This window comes from Bos mutus, chromosome 9 (genome assembly GCF_027580195.1).
Source record: "Bos mutus isolate GX-2022 chromosome 9, NWIPB_WYAK_1.1, whole genome shotgun sequence".
Taxonomy (NCBI): Eukaryota; Metazoa; Chordata; class Mammalia; order Artiodactyla; family Bovidae; genus Bos; species Bos mutus.
In genome coordinates this window covers 94,694,952-94,710,427 of record NC_091625.1, presented here as the reverse complement: position 1 = coordinate 94,710,427, position 15,476 = coordinate 94,694,952, and the positions used below count along the sequence as shown (strand labels likewise).

General features: G+C 52.5%; 1 protein-coding gene and 1 pseudogene across 2 annotated transcripts in view; both read right to left on the bottom strand.

Moving 5' to 3' along the window:
- Positions 1-15,476, bottom strand: part of TMEM181 (transmembrane protein 181) — a 61,079-nt gene that overhangs the window by 36,687 nt on the left and 8,916 nt on the right. Inside the window, exon 1 of one of the 2 annotated variants that reach the window (XM_070376964.1) lies at positions 6,543-6,679. The exons of the other annotated variant lie outside the window; for it this stretch is intronic. Coding sequence (XP_070233065.1) covers positions 6,543-6,550 — 8 coding nt within the window. The 5' untranslated portion in view covers positions 6,551-6,679. Of the gene's footprint in view, positions 1-6,542; positions 6,680-15,476 lie in introns of those variants that run through there. 2 annotated transcript variants of the gene reach the window in all.
- LOC138989186 (S-phase kinase-associated protein 1 pseudogene) lies at positions 3,870-6,495 on the bottom strand (annotated as a pseudogene).

The window sequence follows — 15,476 nt, the reverse complement described above, 5'->3', positions numbered from 1 at the left end:
TGTCAGAGGGTGGCTGCCGCCCACAGATTAGGATGCGGGAACAGAAATATGGAGACACACCCCGCCGCCCGGGTCCCCAGAACCATCAGATTAACCCTGGATGTTCCCGCCTCAAATTCCAGACCCACCCCGCCCCCCACCCCCCGGCCCCGTGTGTCAGCCACTTTTCATGAGGTTTTCTATCCGAATCGAAAGCTTCCTGCTGATACCCAAGCCCTAAAAACAAACTGAAACGAAAAGCAAAACTTCAAGGCAGTCATGGAGACGTGGAAACCTCCTAGTTCAAGGCACCTGGGCGGCCCTTTCTGACCATGAGACAGTCCCCAGCCGTCCCTGGTGCTGAGGCACTGCCGTCGAGGCCACCATCTGGCCCCTCCCTCCACCCTCCCGGACCGGACCCACCGAGGTCCTGGCTCCCAGGAGGCACCCACCAACTGGCTGCCCTGAGGAAGCAGCCATCTCCCCCTGCAGGACAGGGAGGGGGCGCACACGCCTGTCCCCGGATTTCCCCGTGGGTGACAACTGTCTGCAGCGCCCCCAAAACCCCCCCTGTGCTGTGCCTCACAAACGCCAGGTGTTTCCCTGGTTTCCCCCAGGTTCTCATTATTTTCCCTGCTACGTTAATTGTCAACGTGTAACTTCTTTCTCTAATGCGTTGGTGGCTCTGACCTTTGCCCTCGGTGTCAGTGAGCTGGCCAAGGCGGTTCCCAGCAAAAGCCTGCCCTGGGGCACCCTCAGCCAGGGGACAAGCCCGGATCCCGTCAGGGCCGCCGGGCACTCCGGAGCAGCCTACGGCCAACGCTCCTTTGCCCGCTAAGCACTTCTCCTTCCCACACAGGCCTCATAAGAGTTAATAAAACAGCATTAGAAAGAAACCTCGGGGGAGGTGAGCACTCAATGAGCCTCTTTTATTGGCTGGAGCAGAAGGGCCAGGCGGTGGACAACACCTGAGCGAGCAGAGAACACGCTTCAGGGTGCGTCTCTCAGTGAGGCGGAGAGAGGGGTGGGGGGCAGGGAGCACCACGGCTTCTGCGGTGACAAGAGCCCACCGGGGGTGACCAGCACACAGCCGGGAGAAACAGCCACAGGAGCTGCAGGGGCTCAGAGTCACATTTTCTCCACATGAGAGCCAAAGCCAGCCCTGATGTATAGTCAGCCTGCAGACTTCTGTCCCAGAAGATGCCATCACGGATCCTGTCCAGCTCTGACGCATCTCCATGACACCAAAGAATTACCTGTCTTTGCTCGGCTCATCGAGTCATGGTACAGCGGATAAATAAAGACTAAAGCCGCTTCAGGATTACAAACGCTGCTATTTGCTCACCGTATACCCAGGTTTCCCACTGTAGAATTAGAAATGTAGAATCTGGGCGGTGGAAAGGGATGGTCCATCTCTTGGGTAGTTCTCACGTTTCAGTTAAGATTTCATTTTTCTCACAATCTGTATCAAAAAGTGGTCTCATCTCCCAGGGCCCAAAGGGCCGGCCTGGTGCCTGTCAAGCTGGGTTCAAATTCTGGCTTCCCCACTTCCTAGGCAGACGCTGGGTGGGCAACCAGGCAACTTCTCGGGGCGTCAGTGTCCTCGTCCAAAAATCAGAGGTGGGCAGAATAATACCCACAGGGAGGGAGACAAAAATGGAACTCTCAGAAGAGTGTGGTAAGCACAGAGGAAGGACTCGACCGAGTTAGTTATGAATAGGAATGGTTGTGCTTGTGCCCTACCCTCTACTTTTTCTTAAAAAAAGAAACACAAAACAAAAAAAACTGTTTTCATCCTCCCGATGCCCCTGAAGATCCACTGTGTAATATCGCCCCTTCTCTGGATCAGAGAGCCCACCCAACTGCAGGAAACACATCAGGTATGTTCCCTAAGCACCTACCTGGGACCCAGTCAGGTCTCCCTGTGAGGCAGGTATCATCAGCCCAATTTATAGATGGGAGAGCAGAGGCTGGGGAGAGTATATACCCGCCAAAGTCCCAGTCAGCAGGACACGAGGTGGGATTTGAACCTACAAGGTTAGAAGTGGAAAGGAGACCCACCACTCTATGGTAGCCTCACCAAACTCCCCATTTTAAATGACCCACCATTTAATGGGGTTTGAGAAGGAGAATAAGAATTCTGAAATTTCTTTTTAAAAAACATTTTTATTTATTTGGCTGTGCGAGATCTTAGTTACCGCACTCGAACTCTGAGTCACAGCATGTAGAATCTAGTTCCCTGACCGAGGCCCCCTGCACTGGGAGAACAGAGTCCCAGTCACCGGACCACCAGGGAAGTCCCAAGAATTCTGAAATTTCAACCAACCAACCTGAATATATCACAAAAAATTATCCTTATTCCAAAAGGCCATTGGGCAGATATTCAAGGCCCAACAATCTCAAAACGTATTCTGACGAACAATGTTCCAAGCTGCTCAGGGAGCCACGAATTCACATGTTATCCTTGCTTGCCAGGCCACACCCCCAGGGACACAGACCCAGGAGCATGTTGGTCAGGTCATCGAATACCCTTTCCATGGCAAACTGAGCAAGGAAGCAGGCCCCGTGCTAGGCAGCCCCCAGCCCAGAGGTTAAGAATTGCAGGCTCTGGAGGCCAGCAGCCCGGGCTGGAAGGCCCTTGCCCCACTGACCAGCAGGGTGATTTGAGGTGAACCACTTCACCTTCTGGAGCCCCTAATTCCTGAACTGTAAAATTCAGGAAACTGAGGGACCCTGCTACCATGGGCTGCTGTGATAACGAGGTGAGTTACGAGGGGGAACTTTGCGAATGCTCAGTCAGGGCCAGCTGTGACTGAAGCCGGGTGCATGAGCCCCAAGACCGTGGGCCCTGGGGCCCACTCCCGGGCTTTTGTCCTCCGTGGCCTGGAGAAACTCGCCTGGACTTCCCTGCGCCTCAGTGTCCCCATCTGGAAAACTGGGATAAGAGAAACCTCTCGACAGGAACGGAGGCGATGAGGGTTACGTGGAATGACAAATATGAAGCGCCACACGAGCACCTGACCCACAGTAAACGCCTGTCATCTCTCGTTAGTCCAGAGACGCTTCCGGTTCAGAAAGGAGACCATCCTAAGGGACGCAACTCTAAACAGCTCTACAGTTGAACGAACAGGACGCCCACCCAGGTCTGCTGTCCCCTAGGGCCCCAGGACACTCAGAAGACCTGGGACACAGCCACCACCGCAGGGCTCCCCTGTGCCACCCGCTTGCTGCTGCAGAAGTCTGAATAACACATTTTTTTTCTACGCTTAAATGCACCCAGGCGGAAGGAGACTTGCAAAATACACTCTTCAAAAACTGGCCATAAATGCCAATTGAGACACACACAAGGGGCGACCTGATGGAAACCATCAGAGAAATGGCCTGCGTCAGAGCAAAGCAACAAATGAACCTGAGAAATCTCAGCCACAGGTGTTCCTGTTAGTCATTTTTAGCAATAAATTGAGACACTCCCTCCCCTGTCCCGCACTTAACTCCCAGCACCTCTCGCTTCCCTAGTACTACCAGAAAAGGAATGTGTTTGCAGGAAACTTAAGCATAAAGCTTTAAGAACTGGGAACACTTTTTTTCTGACTGGTTCTGATGGCAACCTCTCCTGACCTTTTAAAAAGAATAGGCTGGGACGCACCTGAGCAGAGGGGTCAGGGCAACAGCCCTGCGTGAGTGCGCCCAGCCCGGAAGCCTGCTGCAATCGCTCTGCTCGCTCCCAGTCTCCCTAGCGGTTCTTGCTCCTGGCTTCTCTTCCTGCCCTTGTCCCTTCTCACCTGTGGTGCCGTGGGTTCCTCGTCACATGTACCAAGAGCAGTCTGACCCCACCAGGCACTGGAGTCCTGTACGTGCTTTAGATTTCCGGGCTTTTTTGGAGGGTAGGATTTTTTTTTTTGCAAGTTGCTTTATTTGCAATGCCAACTTTAAAAGTCACTAAACTAAAATTAACTGGACAATAAACTAGGTAGAAATTGCTTTACAAAAAGGGAAAGCCCAAAATGCCACTTTCCATAGGGATCCCACAGTTCAATTTTATTCAGAGCAAAGAAAAGGAACTTTTGATCATTAGAAGAAACTGGGCCGCAAGGTTGGGAACTGTACTGAAACTACACGGGCGATGAGACAACATCCTGCTAATACAGCTGACTTGCTGCTGCATTCGCTGCCTGTTTTTTCTAATGTTAATTATAAACAAAGCAATGCAACTGGTATTTGGAATAATCCTTACAGTGTTACGGCTTCCGACGTGAAAGTTCACTTCTCCTCACACCACTGGTTCTCTTGGCATACCTGGGCTTCCCCTTCTTGAGTAAATCATTTCTGACATTGAATGTCTTTCGCATCTCCTCAGTTTTCCCCTTGATCATATTAGCAAGTCTTGCAGGTAACATCAAGCAAACCTTTAATGTCTAAGTAGTTTGCTGCCAATATAAGCTCAAAGAGTGTCCCTTGGTCAACTTTCAGGAATGCTTGATCCCAAACAGGTATATCATCTGCTCATTTTCCTTTGTTCTCATCATCCTCAGGAGGAGGAGGGTCATCCTTGTGGTGGGCGCACCACTGAACGACCTTTTCTAATATTGCTGCATTAACATTTGTCAAGGGAATGGATCATCATCTCCTTCATCACCCATTCCCAAATCTTCCAACGTAGTCTCGATGGTCACAGACTGTTTTGCGATTTCAATATCAACTTTGAATATCTCTCCATCAGAACTCTGTAACTTAATGGAAGGCATGGTGTCAGGTCTCAAGGAGATGGAGGGCTGAAGGCTGAAGTCGGCAGGCTGGCGGCGTCAAACAGCAAAACTGAAAGGCGGAGAGCAAGGCCAATACAGGCGGAAGGTAGGATTTTTATTTGTTGCCAAAGACGTTTTCCTCATTTTCAGGTCTGTACCGTTCTCAGCATTGGACGGTGGTGGCCAGCTGACCTCTGTATAAGCAATCCTGGGCCCCCTGCTCGACAGGACAGCATCTGGTGGCCGACCCTCTGCAGGAGAGCGACTCTAAGACTCGGGCTGCCTCGCTGTGCAGGCCCAAAGAGATTCGGTACGTGAGGACCTCGACATGCTCCTTGTCACTAGGCCACAGGGTCACAATTTCACAGTGTTCTCAGAAGTGCTGTTCACATAACTGGACTTGCCTGGTGGCTCAGATGGAAAAGAATCTGCCTGCAGTGCATGAGATGTGGGTTCGATCCCTGGGTCGGGAAGATCCCCTGGAGGAAGAAATGGCAACCCAGTCCAATATTCTTGCCTGGGAAATCCCATGGACAGAGGAGCCTGGCAGGTTACAGTCCAAGGGGTCGCAGAGAGTTGGACAGGACTGAGCAACTAACACTTTCACTTCTCACTTCACAAATGAATGTTGCCCCCAGAGTTGGGCAGAGGCAGTACCGCTATCCTACCTCCCTCTGGGGTTTAAGTAAAAGGAAGACCTTTCAAAGACTGTCTGGACCTGATACTTATGCAAGTCAGGTTTCCCATGTTGAGCTAAAGTGATCAGGTCAGAAACTTCTACACAAGTAGGAGGAAAAACCTATCCTTGCAACACATGTGTTTGCATTCAGGCAACACGCCCAGATCCTGCGTCTCTATGTCCACAGAGAAATGAGCAAAAGTGCACTGCAAACCTTTCAGCCTCTAAAACCTCAGACACAGAGAGACGCTCTCACAGTCCCCTCTCAGGTCAGCCTTTGATTGTGGGGACCTGCCCTCCTCACCTCCCATCACAGACGCCGCTCCCCACCCCAGAGACACAGGGACCCCCTTCTCGCCACCGTTTGCGACTCAAATACTAAAACTTCTTTCAAATTCTCTCTCCTTCTTTTCCAGATGTCCCCTGAGGAACACCCAGGTGACTCTGTGGCGTCAACTGCAAGCTTCAGGGACGGCGTCTGTGAGGCCATGAACAGGTTTTCTTACTCATTAAAACCCCTTCACTTCACAGAAGTAATAAGCCTGAAGTCAGCAGACTGTAAAACTCGTAAGCCTCCTGTCCCCCACATCTAAAGAGGCTTGCGGCGGTCTCCCAACGTGGCAGCATCATCAAAGAGCCCACGGAGCGCCCCGCCCTCTACCTGGCGCTTGGACAGAAAGCAGGGATGAACAGAGCCTCGGCCCGGGGCAGGGGGTCACCGCCTTTGCAGGGGGTCACCGCCTTTGCAGCAGGAAGGCCGGGCAGGGGCACCAGTTGGGGGACAAGGCACTTCTCAGCCATCTCCATAGCGCTGCGCTGGGGAAAGACGGGGTCACCCGGCTCCCCGGGGCGAGCAGGGCCTTCCTGCGCTGCGCTCGGCCGAGTCCCGCCCTGGAACCCTGACCCCATCTCGACGCCAACTCCAGCCGGGCAGGCGGGCCCGTAGAGCGGCCCCTGCGCCGAGTGCCCGGCACGAAGCGCGGGCGGCACGCCCTCCCCGGGCCCCCGGGCTCCACGTGGGCGGGGGTCCCGCGGCCGGCCTCCCGGAGCCGGACGGAGGAGCCCCAACTCCGGGCCCGGGGGGACCCAGGGACTCCCCGCCCCGCACCCACCGCCCCCTCGCCCGGGCCGGCACTCACGGTTCCATCGCGGCGGCGCGGCCCTCGGCGCCGGGCGGGCTCGGGGCGCTCAATGCGGCCGCGGCAGGCGGAGCCGGAGGGACAGCGGCCCGGGGAGCGCCGGCTCCCGGAGACTCGCCGAGCGCGACGCGCGGCCTGGTCACGTGCGCGGAAGCGGCTCGCCGCGGGGAGGGGCCGCGCCGGGGAGGGGGAGGGGTGCAGGGCTGGGGAAGGGACAGGGGTCCGGGTGAGAGGGGCCGGGCCCGGGAAGGGGGCGCAGGCCGGTGGACGGGTGGGCAGCCCTGGCAGGCCTAGCTTCCAGGCCGCTGGGAAGGGTCCCCGCGGCGCGACCACCTCCCCTGAGCCCCTTGAGCGCCGAGGCCGGCCCCTGGGTAGGAGGGGTGGAGGGGGGTGTCAGACACGGGTTCACAATAGAATGAATGAAGGACTTGACTCTTACCCCTTGCGCCCAGCGGAGGGAACAGCACGTTAGTTCAGCCACCCTTTCCTTCCAGAGCGTCTTCATCTCAGCGTGAGAATGGCCGTGGGAGTCCAGGAATGCCCTCGGTTGTCTGAAAGGTGTCTGCATAGACACCCATGCCTGTGTGGTAAGTCGCTTCGGTCGTGTCTGACTCTGTGCGACCCCAGGGACTGTAGCCCACCAGGCTCCTCTGTCCATGGGGAGTCTCCAGGCAGGAATTCTGGAGTGGGTTGCCATGCCCTCCCGCATAGGTGTCTGCATTTTTCTGGCGAGGGGGTCTGTAACTTTCCATTTTCACAAAGAGGTTTGTGACCCCGAAGATGTTAAAAACTGGGGCAAACCTCTGACACACCCAAGTGAAGAGGACAGGGGAGCTTTTCTGGTAGCTTCTCCCACAAACCTTTTCTGAACTACGACTACCAGAGCGTGCAGGTTTTCTGTCCCAGGACAAGCACTCTCAGGAGGGATGTGTGTGGGTCCCGCCTCCCACAGAGCTGACAGCCTGACCCTGCAGGTCACCGTTCTGCTAAGGCGCCCGGACAGGAGCAAGTGTTCAGAAACATCGCAGTCTGAGTTGCTTCTACACAGTGTGGAGACATGAGCTGATCAAAAGCACTTTCTAGATTTAGCATCTTGCCTCACGGTTCTAAAGTTCTGAAATCAAGAACAGATGAAGATATTTCCAGACCCTCTTTGGAGCACTGGTTGAAATGTCCCCTGAAGGTCCTGAAATGCTGCTGGGGGCCGATTTAAACGAGGGAAAATGAAAGACTCCAGCTGCCTTCCTTGTGCGTTTCTCATTCGCTCACTAAGCTGTTGACTAGCTTGAAGATACCAACATGAACACCCAGCCCCTGCCCTCATCAAACTTAGAGGCAGAGGTATTAACAGTTACCAAAGAGAAGTGTGAGGAGCACCTACAGTCAGCGGGGGTGGGGGTGGGGTGGAAGAGAATGCATGGTGTCCAGCCTCATGGGGTGAAGGTTAGAAAGCTGGGGTGGGGTCGGGGTTACCAGGCAAAGCAACAGCCTGAATCCTGGTAATTAGGACAAGAAATTCCATTCACACTCTGAATCTGAAACTGCGATTCCTAAAGGAATAACAAAAGACTATCTCCCGAATTTTTTTCATACACTCTCAGAGGGACAGGGTTCTTCCTGACAAGACCAGGAAATGTGAAGGTGGCGTAGCTGCAGGGACTGGTGGGGCAGCAGTGTCTAAAGAGGGCAGCTGCCACTCAACGCTTTGAAGAGTTTGACTTCAAATGAGAGTTTTCAGGTGACAGCCTTCCGATTCCAAAACGTTGCAAACTTGTTCAAAAAAATATTTTAATCTCTGAGGATGAAACCAAACACGTTGGTGGCTGCATTTGCCCAGAGAAAGCTGGCTTTGAGCTCTCAGTTGCAGCCAGGCTTATCGGGTATAGCAATGCCTGCTTGGAGGACTGGGCCAGCAACCTCACCTCCCCGAGACATCCCCACAGACCCCCTGCTCTCTTCCGATGACTCCAGGTCTTAAAAGAGTTGACATCTTTGAGGCCCACACTGCCTCCTGGTAACTTCTCCAGGAAGTGGTCCTCCCTTGAGCTGTGGCCCTGCGTCACTTCCATCCTTCTTATCCTCACTCATCTGTTCTTCCAACCTTAACTGAGTGCTCAGTGGGGGCCCGGCATGCTTCTCAGCTCTGGAAACAAGGCAGAATCCATGGGCAAGTCACCGTCCTCCTGGGACTAACCTTCTAGTGGGACACAGCTGAACAACCAAACAATTACATCGTTAGCACTGTGATGGGAGAGGAAACGGAAGGGTGCCGTGATGGTGTCTGTGGCCAAGGGAGCTGTGTGCCAGGGTTTGGAGGAAGCTGGTCTGTTGCTTAGCCATCCCTCACATCCCTCCACATCCTCCTCCAGGTCCCCCTCCTCCGAGCGTGCTGCTGTTGGGCACCTCCCTCGTTAAGCTCAGAATGAACACGCTGCAGCTGAGTCTGTGTCAGCCTGAGAGTAAGCACGTGGGCAGCTTCCACCCCTTGGGTCCAGTACTCCATTCTCAGGTTGTCCCCTCCGCTCTCTGCTCAGGTTCATGCTCTCCAATGAGAATAACCAGCAATTGCTGAGCACCTGCAAAGCCTAAGGCCTGTAAATTCTCTTAACAGCTTGATGAGTTACCAGTGGTCATCATCCTCATTTATAGACAGGAAACAGGCCTGAAGAGGTGAAGTGCTTTTTCTCAGCAACTGTTAGAAAGAACCCAGAAAGACCTGACCCCAGCGTGGGACCTCCAGTGTTGGTGTCTCATGCATTATTGAATGTGACAGGGATGCAGCGTGACCAGCTGAGGCCGGATGCAAATGGGCCACCAGCTAGAGTCTCTCTAACCACAGAGACACTCTGATGCAAATGAGCCCCCAGCTGGAGTCTCTCTAACCACAGAGACAGCCCACATTTGTCAACCTTGTTCTTATTTTAAAACCTTCTAAAATCCAGCTGTAGTATATCCACAGTATTCCCCAGTAATCCTATTTAATTTGGAAATTTGACCCATGGGAAAATGAGTATGTATGTATTTGAAACTCTGCTCTGCTATGCTAGGTCGCTTTAGTGGTGTCTGAATCTTTGCGACCCTACAGACCGTAGCCTGCCAGGCTTCTCTATCTGTGGGATTCTCCAGGGAAGGATACTGGAGTAGGTTGTCCTCACCTCCAGGGAATCTTCTGGACCCAGAGATCGAGCCTGTTTCTCTTGGTTCTCCACCGCTAGCGCCACCTGGGAAGCTCATCTGACACCCTGCCTTGCTGATCTGGGTCAAGAATATCCTTTGGAGAAGGGAATGACAGTCCACTCCAGTATTCTTGCCTGGAGAATCCCATGGACAGAGGAGCCTGGCAGGCTGCAGTCCATGGAATCGCAAAGAGTCGGACACGACTGAGCGACTAACACTCCTACTAATACTACCTGCTTCAAAAAGGATCTCGGTGTCACGAATAAGATTGGTCTGATACCACTTCTTCTTAAAAAACCCTACTCAGACCTGATGTTCATTTCCTAACGGTCAGTGAACCATTTCTTTTAAATAATCTCCTTCTAGAATAGGACCGGAGTCAAGCCCACCAGCCTGCAGCATGCTGAATCCCACTCACAGCTGTTTTTCAGAGCTCAAAGCAACAACTCAAGAGGCCCATCTGCAGAAGCTGTGCTACCCCAGGAAATCAGCTATCTGCTCCAAGGGACGCAACTCATTTCCCAGCTTAGCAAGGGACGTTTGTCTAGCATTTTGTACATACTCTGTCATGGTTTCCTGGACTTTTTGGTTAACAATAACCAGTGACAGCTAACACTGAGTATTCATGCTCTAAGTGGGCCCCCAGTTCAGGAAAAGAAACGGTGTAGTCCAATTCCTCCTAACCTACTGTCTTAGCTCAGGCTGCCTCAACAAAATGCAGAGTGACTGGCTTACGAAATAGAAGTCTATTTCCTCACACTGCATGCGTGTGTGTTCAGTCGCTTTAGTCGTGGGCGACTCTTTGGGACCCCATGGACTGTAGCCCCCTGCCAGACTCCCCTGTCCATGGGACTCTCTAGGCAAGAATACTGGAGTGGGTTGCCATGCCCTTCTCCAAGGTTTCCTCACCTTCTAGAGGCTAAAAGTCCCAGATCCAGGTTCTGGCCAATTTAGTTTCTGATGAGGGCTCTTCCTGGCTTGCAGACAGCCACCCTCCTGCTGTGTCCTCACACGACCCTTCCCTGGTGCAGGGTCTCTCCTGTCCCTTCTCACAGGACACAGTCCTGTCAGACCAGAGCCCACCTTCATGACTTCTGTTGTCGCTCAGTTGTGTCCGACTCTCTGTGACCTCATGGACTGTAGCCCACCAGGCTGTTCTGTCCATGGGATTCTCCAGGCAGGAATAATGGAATGGGTTGCCGTTTCCTTCCTCAGGGGATCTTCCTGACCCAGGGATCGAACCTGCATCTCCTGCATTGCAGGCGGCTGCTTTACCACTGAGGCTCACTTAACTTTTAATTACATCCTTACTCCTAATACAGCCATGCTGGGAATTGAGACTTCAACCTCGAAACTTGGAGGGGGTACAGATATTTGTTCTCTAACCCTCCTGAAGCCGTGAAATTAAAAGACTCTTGTTCCTTGGAAGAAAAACTATGACCAACCTAGACACCATATTAAAAAGCAGAGACATTACTTTACCAACACAGGTCCATCTAGTCAAAGCTATGGTTTTTCCAGTAGTCGTGTATGGATGTGAGAGTTGGACCATAAAGAAAGCTGAGCACCGAAGAATTGATGCTTTTGAACTGTGGTGCTGGAGAAGACTCTTGAGAGTCCCTTGCACTGTAAAGAGATCCAACCAGTCCATCCTAAAGGAAATTAGTCCTGAATATTCCTTGGAAGGACTGATGCTGAAGCTGAAACTCCAATACTGTGGGCACCTGATGCAAAGAACTGACTCATTGGAAAAGACCCTGATGCTGGGAAAGACTGAAGGCAGGAGGAGAAGGGGATGACAGAGGATGAGATGGTTGGATGGCATCACCAACTCAATGGACATGAGTTTGAGTAAACTCCGGGAGTTGGTGATAGACAGGGAAGCCTGGCATGCTGCAACTCATGGGGTCACAAAGAGTCGGACACGACTGAGCAACTGAACTGAACCCTCCTAAGTGGCAGATTTCTTGAAAATTTTTTCTGACCTAGATAATACAGAGAATATGGAAGAATTAATTCCATGCCAGCAACTTGGTAAATGCCTACTCTTTGTTCCAAGGCAGGAAAACCTCAACCTTAAGTCTTCCTTAAGCACGATGACAGTTGATGACGGTTGATGTTTAGCAACACCTCTTGGCCTGTGGCCTGACAGCTCCTGGACAGCCCTGTGCTGCTGACTTATCTTCCCTGCAACAAGCAGAGGTACTTGCATGAGCCGCTCAGTTGTCTCCCCTGCTGCCTTCCCAGGACTGCCCCGCCCCATCATGTGTAGGCGGGAGCAGACTTCCCAGCCCTCTTGTTGCATCACGTGTGGGTGCTTCCTTCTCAATGTCTTCTCTACTCCTAAGAACTGACAATTAGAAGCAAGGGTCTAACTCTTTGGTTCAAATGCTTTCTCTTGTTTATCAAGTTTAGTAATGCCGGGAGCGAGCTTCCCAGGTGGCTCAGTGGTTTAAAAAAAAAAAAAAAAAAAAAATCTGCCTGCCAATGCAGAAGACCTGGATTTGATCCCTGGTCTGGGAATATCCCATGGAGAAGGAAATGGCAACCCACTCCAGTATTCTTGCCAGGAAGATCCATGGACAGAGGAGCCTGGTGGGCTCCTAAGAGTCCATGGGGTCACAAAAGAGTCAGACAAAGCAACTAAACAACAATAACACCAGGAGCACAGAAGTTCTGCCTGGCACTAATTGACAATATGAGGCTATTGTTTTTGTTGTCTTATTATAATTGTACTTGTTCCCAGGTTTCATTGCTGTATGACAAACTACCCTAACCTGAAGTAACTCTGTTGGTTTCCTATTGCCACAGAACAAATTACCCAGGGCTTTGTGGCTTGAAACAGCATCTATTATGTCTCAGTCTCTGGGGGTAGGAAATTCCGGGTGCAGCTTAGCTGGGTCCTTGGGCTCAGGCTCCCTCACAGGCTGCAGTCAAGGTGTCAGCAGTGACGGAAGCCTTCTCAAGGCTCAACTGGGGAAGGATCTGCCTCCAGGCTCACAATGTGATTGTTGGCAAGATCTGTAGGTCACGCTCAGTTCCTTGTCACTGGGGCTCCCCACAGGACAGCTTACGACGTGGTAGCTTTGTTTCCCCCGACTGAGCAAGTGAGGAGAATCAGAGTGAGAGGGCAACGGAGGTCAGTCTTCTGTCACCTAATCTCACAAGCAGGATCCTACCACCTTTGCTCTGATCCTTCCGTTATCAGCAGATCACAGGTCCACCCTGCACTCACAGGGTGGGGAGCTTGCCAGGGCGTAGGGGGCAGTGGGAGCCATCACAGACGGCGCCTCCTACGGTGACTTGAGACAGCAGTTGGTTCTCTCTTGTGGTTCTCTGTTGACTGAGCTCAGCTGGGCGGTGCTTGCTGGTGGTCTCCCTTGATAATGCACTCAGATGACATCTGGGGCTGTAGTCACATGATGGCTCGTCTTCGCTCTGCTGGAGGCATGTCTGGTGCCTGAACTAGGCTGGCTGGAAAGCTGGGGCTGGCCAGGCAGTGTTCCTTCCTCCCTGTGGCTTCTCCATGTGGCTGGCTTGGGCCCCTCACGGTCTCAAGGAAGCCGGACTTCACACATGGTGGCTGGTTTCTCCTGGGACAGATGCTCTAAGACACCTAAGCTGAAGCTGCAGGGCTGCAGTGACCTACTCTCAGGCGTCATTCAGCATCTCTACCACCACGTTCTATTGGTGAAAAGAGAGCCAGAGCCTGCCTGGGTCCCAGGGCAAAGGACAACAAAAGAGCATGAATCCTGGGAAGAGAGGCTCTTTGGGGTACCATCTTTGGAGTTTAGCTACCATAGTCTTAAAGTCCACAAACAAACATGTTTGCTTCAACTCTTTTCTTCATCTCGAAAGGTAAGATAACTGTACACAGAACCTTCAGACTCACTTTTAAGTTTCCTACCATGCTAAAGAGTTTACATGTATTATCTCATTTTCTCCTCTAAGAGACCATTAAAACAAATGCACTCTCTTGCCTCAGTACCTGTTGGTATTTGCAAAACTGAAGACTAGTGAGTCTGCTGGGGCCCAGTCCTGATCCCACACAAGCAGCTCAGCACAGCCCTGACTCAGGGCCCCCAGGTGCCCCTGCTTACGAGGAATTAGTGTCACCACAGCCTTCACCTTCTCTGCTTTTGGTAGTTGGAGGGTTTTTCAGCATCAGTCCCAATCTGTTAGACTGATGGCTCAGCGGTAAAGAATCTGCCTACCAATGCAGGAAGATGCAAGAGATGCAAGTTGGGAAGATCCCTAAAGAAGGAAATAGCAACCCACTCCAGTATTCTTGCCTGGAGAATTCCATGGAGAGAGGAGCCTGGTGGGCTACAGTCCATGGTGTCGCAAAGAGCCGGACATGACTGAGAGCCTGCGCTGAGCGTGCACACCTTGCACTCTCAGTGCTTGACCCCTGCATCCCCCACCATCTCCTGTGAACTTTCTTGGTCCTCAGCGTCCCAGGCCTGACACCAGCCTGGTAGAGACACAACCCGACACAGGTACTGAACAAGTGACACAACTGGGTTTGTCAGGCGACTGGTGCTACACTAGCGTGTTCTCTAAGAGTGTAAAGAAAGGGGGACACCTTCCCAAGGAAGGAAAGCGAAGGGGGTTGCAGGGCAGCAAGTGCAGCCCTTGGAGGTGGGAGGGCTTCAGCTGGGAGACTGGTCCTGGTTTTCCTGAGACTTTCCCAGGTTTAGTACACAATGCATGCACGTGTGCACACACACACACACGGACGAACATGTACACGTGTGTGCATACACGCATGTTCACACGCATGTGCACAAGATGCACATGTGCTATCCACACGTGTGCACATGCATGCACATATGCACATGCGTGCACACACACACACAAACACACGGGCACACACACACATACCCTTTTCCCAACTTGAACCTGATAAGCGTCAGGCAGCTCAGGTCACAGACAAGACTGCAGACATGTCTTCTGGGGAGACCGTCCCTGGGGTACCCCCTTCAGACCCACAGCTGTCTTGGTTTTAGAGCCAGGGGGACTCTGAGATGGTTCCACAAGACGTGCTGATTCCAAGACGGCAGCAATGGCTCCAAGTCAGGACTCAGTCCTCCTGACTTGCTCATCAAACATTCCGCTGCTGGTTTAGAAAGTATGTGCAGGGAGGAACCTAAGTCCACAAGAGATGCTGGAGTTCTAACCACCGGTGCCTGGGACTGTGGCCTTATTTGAAAATAGGGTCTTTGCAGATGATCAAGTTAAGATGAGGTCAGAGTGGGCCCTGGCCCAACAGAGCTAGTGTCTTCTTAAGAGAGGGAAATTCGGATGATAGACAGACGATCTGAAGACAGACAGCCATCTATGAGCCCAGGGACCTGCGGGGCCCCCAGAGTCTAGGAGAAAGGCCTGGAATAGGTTCTCCCTCATAGCCCTCAGAAGAAATAAACCTGCTGCCATCCTGTTCTCAGAATCCTGACCTCCAGAACTGTGAGACCATAAATGTCTGTTGCTTAAGCCCCCAGTTCGTGGTACTTTGTCACAGTGGCCCTGGAAACGAATCCAGAGCCCCAGGGTTCCTGTTGCAGGGACAAGGCACGCTTCAAGCCTTGGACGTCCTGCCCCAGATCGGAGGCCTGTTCTCCTCTTGCAGACGATGCTCTTTCTGCTGCACAAGCTGAGTCATCACTGCAGCTGAAAGACGGGCCCCTGGAGAATAACTGGGGTGCTTAACACCTGCTCTGCTCTCTAGGAAGCAAATATCTTCCTCTTTTCTTCTAG